This window comes from Pongo abelii, chromosome 12, assembly GCF_028885655.2.
Source record: "Pongo abelii isolate AG06213 chromosome 12, NHGRI_mPonAbe1-v2.0_pri, whole genome shotgun sequence".
Classification (NCBI taxonomy): Eukaryota; Metazoa; Chordata; class Mammalia; order Primates; family Hominidae; genus Pongo; species Pongo abelii.
The window spans coordinates 24495337-24508697 of NC_071997.2; the positions used below are offsets into that span (position 1 = coordinate 24495337).

At 34.4% G+C, this 13361-nt stretch overlaps 1 protein-coding gene across 2 annotated transcripts in view; it reads right to left on the bottom strand.

Annotated features, from left to right (window-relative positions):
- Positions 1 to 13361, bottom strand: part of LOC100938099 (ankyrin repeat domain-containing protein 36A-like) — a 206073-nt gene that overhangs the window by 61514 nt on the left and 131198 nt on the right. For both annotated transcript variants that reach the window (XR_008522045.1, XM_054547127.1), the window contains 8 exons: positions 11652 to 11680; positions 11484 to 11556; positions 9774 to 9802; positions 9607 to 9679; positions 7907 to 7935; positions 7739 to 7811; positions 3747 to 3820; positions 953 to 1094 (listed from right to left, as the gene is read on the bottom strand). Coding sequence is in view for 1 of the 2 variants with exons in the window: in XM_054547127.1 (XP_054403102.1) it covers positions 953 to 1094; positions 3747 to 3820; positions 7739 to 7811; positions 7907 to 7935; positions 9607 to 9679; positions 9774 to 9802; positions 11484 to 11556; positions 11652 to 11680 (522 nt within the window). In the remaining variant the exon portion in view is untranslated. The remainder of the gene's footprint in view (positions 1 to 952; positions 1095 to 3746; positions 3821 to 7738; positions 7812 to 7906; positions 7936 to 9606; positions 9680 to 9773; positions 9803 to 11483; positions 11557 to 11651; positions 11681 to 13361) is intronic.

Consider the following 13361-nt stretch of genomic DNA (forward strand, 5'->3'; position numbering starts at 1 on the left):
ACAAAGAAGATATACAGATGGCAAATAAACACATGGAAAGATGCTCAACATTTTAGTCATTAGGATCGTGTACATTAAACCCATAATAATATACATAATACACCCATCAGAATGACTAAAATTAAAAAAAAATAAGTACAGCCATAGTGTGACAACATAGCAACTGGAATGGTCATTTACTGCTGATGAGAATAGAAAATAGTACAAATATTTTGGAAAACCATTTAGCAGCTTTTAAAAACAGGAATATAAAGGGCCATGAGGAGACATTAGTGGGTGATGGATGTATGTTGACTATCTCGATGATGGTAATAGTTTCACATGTGTATACATCTGTTAAAACTTATCAAATGGTACATTTTATGTGTGTGCACTTTGTCGCATATCAATTATACCACACTAAAGCTACTGATTGTAGGAGCAAACACCTAAGGCACTGGCTGTAGCACAGAGAAGGGTATGCAATGATGCAGTATAAAGCTCGAGAACTGAGATCCATACCTTACAGCAATAAATGGCAGCTCGGTTTTCAGCAAGCAAGCAACATGATCAGGTGTGATTTTTTACAACTATATAATTATGATTGCAGAACAGGCCGTGGTTTTGGAAGATGGAATAGTAGGAAAGACAGTTAGAAGGTTATCACAGTATTTCAGGTGGGAGGAAATGGTAACCTGACCATGGGTAAATGGGTAATGGCATAGAAGAGAAGCAGAGTAAACAAACACATCGGGTGTGCCATTCAAACTGAGAAAAGTACAGTGAAATGATCATAGCTCTTTGGCTGAGAAGGTACAAGATACAGTTTTTTTCATTCTATTTTAACATAAGACATATTTCTGAGATGAACATTCTTGTAACATATCACTACTCTATGGTACAGTGCTAAGCAATGTGTGCATACATTGCTATAGGATTTTTAAAAAGTCTTATATTTATGCATTGGTCCTACCTTTACACTTCTTTTCATGTTGATCAATGAGTAATATGACTTTCTTACAATTACAGCAAAGTGAGTCATCATCCTCTGAGACTATTTGAGATGACTGAATTATGTCATCAAGGTCATCCCTAGAATGTATTTGGTTTTTCACCTACAAAATAAATAACACTGTTTCAAAATGTCCCCGAAATATTTATAGCATATACTAAATGTACAGAAGTGGGAATTGCCCATCTATTTATATGAGCACAAACACAGGTACTTGCTCTGTACTTTTTTTTTAAGCAATTTCCTTTATGTTGACTCTAGTTCAGAGGACCACATGGTCTATGGATAAATTAGTTTCCCAGTTCCTATGCCATTTAGAAAACTGACAGAGAGACTTGGGTTAATTAAGGAACAAAGATTAAGAGAATGTCTTCCTGAGCTTGAATTATTTTAATTGCAAAAACAGTCTATTTATACATACAATTATGCATTTAGATAACCCCATTTTACACAAGAGATTTTCATAAGTAAAAAATTCAAATGGATCAAATAACTGGTGAAGAGAAAAACCAGAGTAGCAGCAAGTGACCCTCAGTCTTTTTGAAGTTGAAATTTCTCCAAAGCCAGGAACTCTACTTTACTTGTAATATGCTTACCTCATTCTTAAATCTTAGCATAGATCACTTAATTCCACTTCTAGACATACTGCTGATGTTCTGTCACCATGTGGTGGAGAATAATGCACATTTTCTAATTCAAGTTTTATGCTTTCATACTTATTTGCACTACAGTTGTCATATAACAGCTTCTGGAACACATTCTGTACTGGTTTTGTACTGTTGTGTTTGTAACAACAGAAACACCATAATCTTTGTTTTTTTAAATCACATGCTTCATTTCTTTGGAGCAGGTAAGCCACATATCTAAAAGGCTTTTTGAATCACTAAATTGAGGCATGTGTCCAATGTTTAATTTCCAATTCGTGGTGTTTTGGTTTTTTGTCATTTGCCTAACAACCTGTTTGTCTTCTTTTATTTCAACCATAACTACTCCTGGGATTCTTGCTTTTGTACTTTCTGTATCATTATAAAAATTTTCCTTGTCTGAGTTAAAAACATGTTCAGTATCTGGTTTGTTGTCATTTTCACAGTCTACTTTATTTCTATTTAAATAAAGCTCCGAAGGTGACTGGCAAGCATATTCTGGGGACCCAGAGTATGAATGAGATAGAAAGGCATTTTTGAGACTGGGTTATTTTTGTTCAGGAAATATCTAGACTACTGCAGAGACAGACATGCCAGATGCATCACTTTCCTAATCAGGTGAATCATTTGTCAAATTAGAGGGTATTTACTTAAGTTTGTTCTTCCTGTAGAGTTATTATGTAGTTGCTGTTCCTCAATGCAAGCAGTTTTGTAATTTTCACAAATTTCACCAAAACTCTGCTTTATTTGTGATGAATTTTAAAGTTTTTTTACCCTAATTTGTCTTGTTTGATCCACATTCTCTCATACTTTTGTGCACAAGTAAGTCCTGCATATATAAAGAGGTCCTTTCTATCACAACACTTTTTCACTACTAGTTGTTGAGACAATTTTTGCACATGCAAAAGTGGAAGATAAATTTGCTAGTTTTGTTTCTCAGATGTCTTTTCTGTCAGAGTACATGTTTTAAAAATAACTTTATCTTTAAATAATCAAGTGTAAAATGATAAAAATTAAAAAATAATTAAAGTTTAATATCAAACTTCTTAATCTATATTTACCTATGCTCAAATCACTGGATTGTAACCAAGAAGTGAAAAATAATTTGCATTAGCCTAATATCAGTGAAAACATAAACCATGAAACTTTAATTTGTCACTGTTTGTTTGGACTAAACTTGACTAATTCATTATGTGTTAAATTTCCCAAAAATGAATTAGGAGGACTTGTGGTACTATAAAGGAACTGTCACTTTAAAAGATTTTATCACTATATGTGCAGTGTACACTTGAGTGCTTTTTCCAAATATTACTAACTAATGATAAGGCAAATTTTAAATTATTAGGAGCTAAAATCAACACCAGTCAGTAAGAAAAGCAAATTCTTATATTTTAATGCAAATTACATATTGTAGTATGATTGACAGTGTTATATATTTATATAGATTATAGGCTTAAGTTCTAAGGTCTACTAATGACAGTGGATTTAATAAATTTAACAATATTTATAGATTTTCTATATTGAAATACATTAGGCAGTTATTGTTTGCATGCTAATACCAAAGGTGCAGTTCTGGAAGGTATAATTCTCTTGATGGCCAGTTGGGTTGATTTTATGACCCATTCTCTCCCTGAACATAGAAACTGAAGTCAGAGAACAAAAGGGAAAATAAATTCTTAACCTTGGTATTAGTGACTGGCAATAAAAAAACTGCAAAATTTGAACCACTAGCAATAATTACTCCTTTAATCTGAATCCAATAAGGTGGTCATCAATGTTAAATTGTTCATAATTTCTATTGCTTAAAATTGTAATTCAATATTTGATGTTACCTTCTTTATTATAATAGGAAGTTACAAAAATAGAAGTGCAAACAATATCAGGAACTTTTTAACTCAATTCCAAGAGTAAAGATTAGATATAAGTTGCTATAGATTCCAACACTATTTTAAGTTTTATAACTAGTTAAATGTTTTTAAAATGAAATATTAAATTATAATCAACTGATACTAAAAGGCTAATCCAAAGGTAAATTCATTTCAAATATGCTGTATTACCAAAGCAAGGAAAACAAGATTAAACCAGAAATTTGATTTTAAATTTTTACATACCTGTGGCTGGTTATTTTCATATTCTTCAAGCCTCTTTTGCTCTCCCTCTGATGCCATTTCAAAGTCTTGTTCTGCTAAAAAAAATTATATATTTAGTTAAAATGAGCTACACAGAACAGTTAGATAAAAGCCATGGTCAGCCAGGCACGGTGGCTCACGCCTGTAATCCCAGTGCTTTGGGAGGCTGAGGCGGGTGGATCACGAGGTCAGGAGATCGAGACCATCCTGCTAACAAGGTGAAACCCCGTCTCTACTAAAAAATACAAAAAATTAGCTGGGCGTGGTGGCGGGTGCCTGTAGTCCCAGCTAGTCAGGAGGCTGAGGCAGGAGAATGGCGTGAACCCGGGAGGTGGAGGTTGCAGTGAGCCGAGATCGCACCACTGCACCTCCAGCCTGGGAGGCAGAGCGAGACTCTGTCTCAAAAAAAAAAAAAAAAAAAGCCATAGTCTTTCTAATACCAGAAAATAAAAGTGTTTAAATGAAGCTTAATCTTTAGTATAATATTTACTTCTTTAAGAAATGCTTTTAATCCTCCAAAACTTCAGCAAACCACTTGGGGAGGCACTAGATGTCACCAGGTTCAAGCCATGCGAACATGGTCAAAGATTCACTCACAAATTCATTCACCCAACATCAATGAACAAAACCATCAGAAATAAAACAAAATGTAAAAATCCAATAGAAACAGAAAAAGTAACAGCACACTGTTCTTTACTTCACAATAGTACCTTTATAACAGCACATTGAGCCTGCTGTCCATTATTAATCATTTCCAAAATGACCACTACTGTTTACACTTTCATCGATGTGCAGTCTCTTCTTTATATCTAAAATATTTTCCTCAACTATTGCGACAAATTTCTTTCATAATTTAAGACTCAGACAGCTATGTGAAGTCTTTCTTGATTCTGGCTATCTTTCCTCAGATAAATGGTTTTATTTAATACAGGTTTTGTAACATATGTAGTTAAGGTTTCAAAAGTGAGATTATGTCTCAACTAACTATAACTAAAATACAAGAGTGTATCTAGTCCAATGTAAACATGTTGACTGATAATGAGAAAAAATGATCCTTATAAAGAATAGCAAATCATGATCCTGAGAGAGTAAGTGTCAAAGCTGACAGGAGGATGCTATGGCCTATCTTTAATGCAATACATCAGATTCAATTATGCCATTATACTACAAGCATTTATCATGTACAACTATTTTTCCTGTTATTTAGGAAGTACAAAGTTGTGAGGACACTTCCAATAAATATATAATTTATTTCTCATCAGAGAAACTGTTTAAAATTAATCAGCTTAGATAGACAGTTGTAGAATAAAAATTAATAAAACTATTCATTTTTTTCATTCCTAGGTAGGCTACTGCTATGTCTACATTGCTTGTATCCTGCAGTTTGGCCCTGTCAAGAAGTTTCTGAATCCACTCATGCAAGAAGATATATAAACCACATCAACAATAGTATATAGGCTGGGTGTGGTGGCTCATGCCTGTAATCACAGCACTTTGGGAGGCTGAAGCGGGTGGATCACATGGTCAGGAGGTCGAGACCAGCCTGATTAACATGGTGAAACCCAATCTCTACTCAAAATACAAAAATTAGCCGGGCATGGTGTCATGTGCCTGTAATCCCAGCTACTCAGGAGGCTGAGGCAAGAGAATCGCTTTAACCCGGGAGGCGGAGGTTGCAGTGAGCCGAGATTGTGCCATTGCACTCCAGGCTGGGAGACACAGCAAGACTCCATCTCAAAAAAAAAAAAAAAGTGTATAATAAGCTTTCAATGTGTAAATAATTGTCAATGAAAAAATTAAATTTCCACAGACTTATTAATAACATTTTATACTTCAAAATCAGTGCAATGTTCACTGATTATTTTGGTTTTGTTATTCAAAGAATGAATGCTATAACATTTTGTTTCTAAAATTAGTTTGATTTGATATACCATGCTAATCTCTAAGGCATTTTCATGGAACTGTGATCTTATTTAAAAAGTAGGTTTCTTAGTAAAATCAGTCAAAGTTTCTTAGTTCAAATAAATTTCATTTGATTAACTAATATCAACACTTCTATATACCTCTCATAAATTATTCCCAGCACAAATAAAGAGGAAAGCCTCTTAATTTAGCAGTAGTACCTTACATGTATAATTTCTATTTCCTAAATTTGTGTTCCTTTCCCTCTGGCTAGAAACATGCTCAGAGATAGTAGCAAAATGACACTGTTATGTTTCAAACTGCTATCAGATGGCAAACAGGTATACGGAAAGGTGCTCGACGTCACTGATCATCACAGAAATGCAAATCAAAGCTACAATGAGGTATCTTCTCACCTCAGTTAAAATGGCTTTTATCCAAATGGCAGGCATTAAGAAATGCTGATGAGGATGTGGAGAAAGCGGAACCCTCGTACACCATTGGTGGCATTGTGAATTAGTACAGTCACTATGGAGAACAGTATAGAGTCCTCAAAAAATTAAAAATACAACTACCCACATGATCCAGCAATCCCATTGCTAGGTAACTACTCAAAAGCAAGAAAATCAATATTATAAAAGAGAAATCTGCCCTGGCATGTTTATTTCAGCACTTTTCACAATAGCCATAATTTGGAATCAACCTAAATGTACATCAACACAAATGGGTTCTAAAAATGTGATACATATACTGCTCAGCCATATGAAAGAATAAGATCCTCTCATTCGCAATGACATGGATGGAACAAGAGGACATTATGTCAAGTAAAATAATCCAGGCAAAGAAAGGAAGGCTTCACATATTGTCAGTCCTTTGTTGGTATGAGAAATTTAAAAAATAGAGCTGATGGAGATGAAGAGAAAAATCACAATTACCACAGTCTAGGAAGGGTGTGGGGGTGGTAGGAAATGAGGATGCTTAATAAGTACAAACTATAGTTAGAAACAATGAATAAAATTTAGCATTTTATAGCATAAAAACATGACTACAGTCAGCAATAACTTGTTGTACATTTTAGCATTACTGAGGAAGTACAAATTAAAAGACAGCACAAAGAAATGGTTAATGCTTGAGGTGATGGATAACCCATTAACCATGATGTCATTATTACACATTGTATGCCTGTATCAAAATATCTCATTTACTCCATAAACATAAACACCCACAATTTACTCATTAAAATTAAAAACAAAAGAATAAAGTAACACACACACAGACACACAGTGTGCTAATCAGTACATCCAATGGGCTTAATATAATAAGTACAACAAAATTGACCAGAACCAATAACAGTTAAAACAAAACAAATATGTTACAAAATAAAACATTTCATTAGCTAAAAGCCATAATTTGAATTGACTTTTAAAGCAAAACAAATATTTTACAGTATCAAAATTGATCTCTTTAAATCGCTAAAAACTATTGAAATTCCAAATTGGAAACTTCAGAGTATCAAAAGGTAAAAGCAGAAACATCTGAATAAAACCTTATATTTTTAGGCCAGGCATGGTGGTTCACACCTGTAATCCCAGCACTTTGGGAGGGCAAGGCGGGAGGATCACCTGAGGTCGAGAGCTCAAGACCAGCCTGACCAACATGGAGAAACACTGTCTCTACTAAAAATACAAAATTAGCCAGGCATGGTGGTGCATGACTGTAATCCCAGCTACTCGGGAGGCTGAGGCAGGAGAATTGCTTGAACCAGGAAGGTGGAAGTTGCGGTGAGCTACCATTGAGCCATTGCACTCCAGCCTGGGCAACAAGAGCAAAGCTCTGTCTCAAAAAAATAAAATAAAAACAAAAAAAAACCTTATGTTTTAAAAATATATTTTCCTTATGCATGTAAATCTCATTTTTGAAAACATAAATAAAAATGATAACAGCTGCATTATTTAGATGAAATCCTGAAATAAAATATAAAAAGTGAAATAATTGAGAATAGAAAGACTATGAGCATTACAAATAGATTAATGTACTTCTTTCCAGAGTTAAATCTACAATGCAAAGTTTACCTGGTGTGGATGTTTGTACATCCTTCATTTTGGTGGCTGTATTCAGAACAGAATCTTTATTTTCAATTGTAGCCTGAATGGGTTTTAAAGCAAAGTGATTAGCACACGATGTATATTGGTATGGGATATGCAGTTAATAATTAAAAATATAAGTGTAAGAGTAATTACCTTCAATGTGGGCAGATTCTCAGGATACTCTAACAAGCAAGAGAAATATATAATCAATCATATGTAAATATGGTAAGGCCAACCATACATTCATGGAGTGTTAGCATCAAACGGAATATTCTTGCCTGTATTAGCGTAGGGTTTCATGTTTTTCTAGTTTGTTTCTTTGGGACAGTAACATGATAGAAATGCAATGAAGAAAATAGGAATACAGGCTTCAAAAAACATATAGTTACAAGTTAAAAAGTGAGATGATGCACCACATCTATTGCTTAAAAAAAGTGTTAATATCAATGTGGATATGCTGATTAACAAGGAGAAATGTGATCTAAAATCAGAGAAGCAAGTCATAACCCTAGAAATAAGTGTAAAAGCTGGTGCTAACTGCAACTGCATGACTTTCATGCAAGACATCAGAAGGATTTATACCATTATAATGCAAATATTCATCATGCTCTTTAACTTGTCTGATAACTGAGAAGGTACACAATTACAATGACACTACAGTTGAACATACACTTCACATCTCTTCAGTGTAAGTGTCCTGAATTGATCTGCTTGGATATATGTTTGGTGAATCCTAGTAGTTAATATTCATTATTTATCATGCCCATGTGGTGTAATAATCTGCCTACGTTTCTTATATCCTCTAATTTAGCCTTCAGAAAGTTTCTTCATCCACTAATGGCAAGAAGGTATAATATATAAACCCCATCAAAAAGTATAATAAATTATACATATTTATACAAAATGGAATGGCTCCAGGCATTAGATATTAATAAACTTATACATTTGGAAATCAGTCCAATATTTATTGAAAATAACCATTTTAGGATTCAATTAATGCATTCAACATTATTTTTGTCTGTAAAATTAGTCTGCTCTGGAATATCACTTTACTATAAAGAATTTTCATTAAATAGCTATTTTAACAAAACAGCCAGCATTTTGGAAAAAAACTAATATATTCATATTAAATTTCAACTCATTTGAATAACTAATAAAAAATATATGTCTGATGTCTGATACTAATAAACAGGAATAATGAGGCACTGTGGTTTATCCCAATTCTAGCACTCCTTCCTGATTCCAGTAGTCATTGGAGCAGCCAGAAATCAGATCTTCTGGTATGCAAACATTCTAAATGCACCTGAAGTGAGTTCACTCAGGTTTCCTCAGCAGAAACCCCAAAATTACTTAAATAACTTCTTCCTTCCCCTCTTTCTTGCCTTGCAATCCCTATTTCTTGATAAAAATAATTACTACATCAGTGGTCACCTTGCTCCTCATTCTCCAGTGTTTATGGGTTATTATGACAACTTCCTCCCTCTGGTTTTAGCAGTACTATCTGACATCTATAATTTCTGTTACTTCTTCTCTTTCTCCTTCCCCTCTCCATAGAAACATGCTCTGAAATAAGAGCAAAATTATGCTGTCCCCCGATCCTCGTATGTCTTGAACTGTTTTCCAATGGTTCTTCTATCCAAATTCAATGTAGGGAAGTCTATAAGCTTGTTACTAAGATCATGGCCAAGGACCAGCAGCATCAGCACCACCTGAGAACTTACTAGAAATGCAGAATCTCAGGCCTGCTGAATCAGAAAGTGCATTTTCAATGACACCCCACTGATCTATTCAGGGGTTGGATGTTCTCTTCTGTCTTGAGTGCACATGACATTAAACGTGTATTGCCAAATTACCTGTTCCAGATTTCCAACCACCCATTATTCTTGTGGCAATATTCAAAAGAGAAACTTTCTTTTTAAATATAACCTGAATGGAAAGAGAAACAAAATAGTCAATACATAATATATATTTCATAGGCTATGCAATAATTAATTCAAAATATAAATGAAAGAATAACTACCTTCCAGGCTGATTGTTTCTGATGAGACACTGAAAAGTAAAAGAAATATATAATCCATCATATGTAAATATGATAAAGTTATCCATACATTCATGCAGTGTTACCATCAAGCTGTATACTCCTGCCTGTACTAGTGTAGGATTTGATGTTTCCTACTTTGTGTCTGGGGATTGCAACATGACAGAAATACACTGAAAAAAAGTAATACAGGCTTCATGAAAAATATACTTACAATTTCAAACATGGTATAATTTGTTATATGTCAAAAACTAAAATAAAACCCTGTCAATATCAATGTGGATATGCTGAGTGATGAGGACAAGTGTGATCTAAAATCAGAGGATCAACTCATACACCTGAGAATCAATGTCAAAGCAGGTGGTACTTGATCCCACATGTCTTTCATGCAAGAAATCAAAAGGATTTACACCATTATACTACAAACGTTCATCATGCTCTTTAAATTGCCCGATAACAGAGAAGGTACACAATTACAATGACACTTCAGTTGAATGTACACTTCACATCTCTTCAGTGGAAGTGTCCTAAATTGATCACCTTGGATATCTGTTTGCTGAAACCGAGTAGATAATATTCATTATTCCTCACACCCATGTGGTGTAATAATTTGCCTAATTTTCTTGTACCCACTTGTTTAGGCTTCTGAAAGTTTCTTCATCCACTCATGGCACCAAAGGATAATATATTAGCCTCAATAAAAGTATCATCAATTATCAATTTTGACATACTTCTACAAAGTAAAACTGCTACAAGCATTAGATATTAATAAGTTTTACATTCAGAAATCACTCCAATATTCATTGAAAATGACCACTTTAGGAGTTAATTAGAATTCCACATACTTTTTGTTTCTAAAATAGTCTTGTTGGGAGTATCATGCTATTCTCTAAAGAAGTTTCCTTCAATAGCTATTTTACCCAAGAGTTAGCTCCTTGAACAACGAAGCCAATGTATTCATATTCAAGTTGATCTCATTTTTATAACTAAAATCAACAAAACACGTATCTCTGATGCCTAATAGTAGCAAAGAGGAGTAACGAGTCAGTGTGCTTTATCCCAATTCTAGCATTGTTTCCTGCTTCCAGTAGTTCTTGGAGAAGCCAAAATTAAGTGTTCTTTTATGCAAGTATTCCAAATTTATCTGAAGTGAGTTCACTCAGGTTTCTTCAACAAAAACCCCAAAATTACATAAATAACTTCTTCTTTTCTCTCCTTCCTGCCTCACAATCCCTCTTCCTTGAGGAAAATAATTGCTACTTCAGTGATCTTGTTCATTCTCATTCTATGCTGTTTTTGAGGCATTGGGAACACTTTTCCCTCTGTTTATAACAATATGATCTGACGCCTATAATATCTATTACTTCATCTCTTTCTCCTTCCCCTCTTGATGGAAACATGCTGTAGAATTAAAGCAAAATGATGCTGTCCCCTGAGGCTGGTATGTGTTGAACTGCTCTCCAATGGTTCTTCTTCCCAATTTCAATGTAGAGAAGTCTGTAATCTTACTACTCAGATCATGGCCAAGGACCAGCAGCATCAGGGTCACCCGGGAACTTATTTCAGATGAAGAATCTCAGGAATGCTGAATCCAAACGTAAAGCTTCAATGAACCCCCTGCTGATTTATTTGGGGAAGTGAATTTCTCTTCTATTTGATTGAACATTACATTAAATGTGTATTCCAAAATACCTGTCCCAGATATTTGTCCATCCTTTATTTCTGTGGCTATATTCGAAACAGAATCTTTCTTGTCACTTGTAGCCTGAAAGGGATTTGAAACAAAATAATCAATACATAAAGTATATATTCATAGACTATACAGTTAATAGTTCAAAATATATATGAGAGTTTAATTACCTTCCAGGCCGGTTTTTTCTGAGAAGACACTGAAAAGCAAAACACATACATAGTCACTCATATGTACATACGATAAAGTTATTCAAACATTCATGCAGTGTTGGCATCAAGCTGCATCTGCCTGCAGTTATTAGTGTAGGCTTTGATGTTTTATACTTTGTGTTTTGGGATGCAAACATGACAGAAACACACTGAAGAAAACAGGAATACAGGTTTCAAGAACTACACACTAAGCATTTCAAATGTAATATGATTTGTCACATGACTAAAACTAAAATAAAACAGTGTCAGTTTCAATAAGGATATGCCGAGTGATGAGGACAAATGTGGTCTAAAATCACAGAAGCAACCAATCACCCGGGAATCAATGTCAAAGCAGGTGGTACATGCACACGCATGACTTTCATGCAAGATATCCGAATGATTTAGACCATTATACTGCAAACATTCAACATGCTCTTTAACTTGCCCAGTAACTGAGAAGGTACACAATTACAATGACACTTCAGTTGAACGTACACTTCACGTCTCTTAAGTGGAAGGGACCTAAATTGATCAATGTGGATATATGTTTCCTGAATCCAAGTAAATAATTCATTATTTCTCACACCCATGTGCTGTAATAATTTGCCTAAGCTTCTTGTGTTCTCTAGTTTAGCCTTTTGAACATTTCTTCATCCACTCATGGCAGCAAAGTATAATACATAACCTCAATAAAAAGCATCATCAATGATCAATTTTGACATAATTCTACTAAATAAAACTGCTACAAGTATTGGATATTAATAAGCTTTCACATTTGGAAATCACTCCAATATTCATTGAAAATTACCATTTTAGGAGTTAGTTGATGAATTCAACATTATTTTTGCTTCTAAAGTAGTTTTGTTAGGAGTATCATGCTATTCTCTAAAGAATATTCATTAAATACCTATTTTATCCAAGACTCAGCTCTTTGGTCAATGAAGCCAATGTATTCATATTCAAGTTTACCTAATTTCTATAACTACAATCAACAAAACGTGTCAGTCTGATACCTAACAGTAACAAAGAAGAGTAATTAGTAAGTGAAGTTTATCCCAATTCTAGCATTCTCTCCTGCACCCAGTAGTTCCAGCAGCTGCCAAAATCAAATCTTCTTTATGCAAATATGCTAAATGCCTCTGAAGTGAGTTCACTCAGGTTTCCTCAGCAGAAACCCCAAAATTACATAAATAACTTCTTCTTTTCCCTCCTTCCTGCCTCACAATCCCTCTTCCTTGGGAAAAATCATTGCTATATCAGTGGTCTCCTTAGTTCTCATTCTACAATGTCTACGAGTTATTAGGATCACTATTCCGTCTTTTTCTAGCAGTATGATGTGACGTCTGTAAAATCTATACTTCATGTCTTTCTCCTTCCACCCTTATTGAAAACATGCTGTAGAATTAAAGCAAAATTATGCAGTTCCGCTGAGCCCCTTATGTCTTGAACTGCTCTCCATATTTCTTCTTCCCAATTTCCATGTGGGGAAGGCTATAATCTTACTGTGAAGATCATGTCCAAGACCAGCAGCATCAGCGTCACCCAAGAACTTATTAAAAATGAAGAATCTCAGGCCTGCTGAATCAGAATGTGCAGTTTTGATGAGCCCCACACCGATTTATTCGGGGAAGAGAAGTACCTTTCTATCTGGACTGAACATGACATTAAATGTGTTTTGTGAAATTA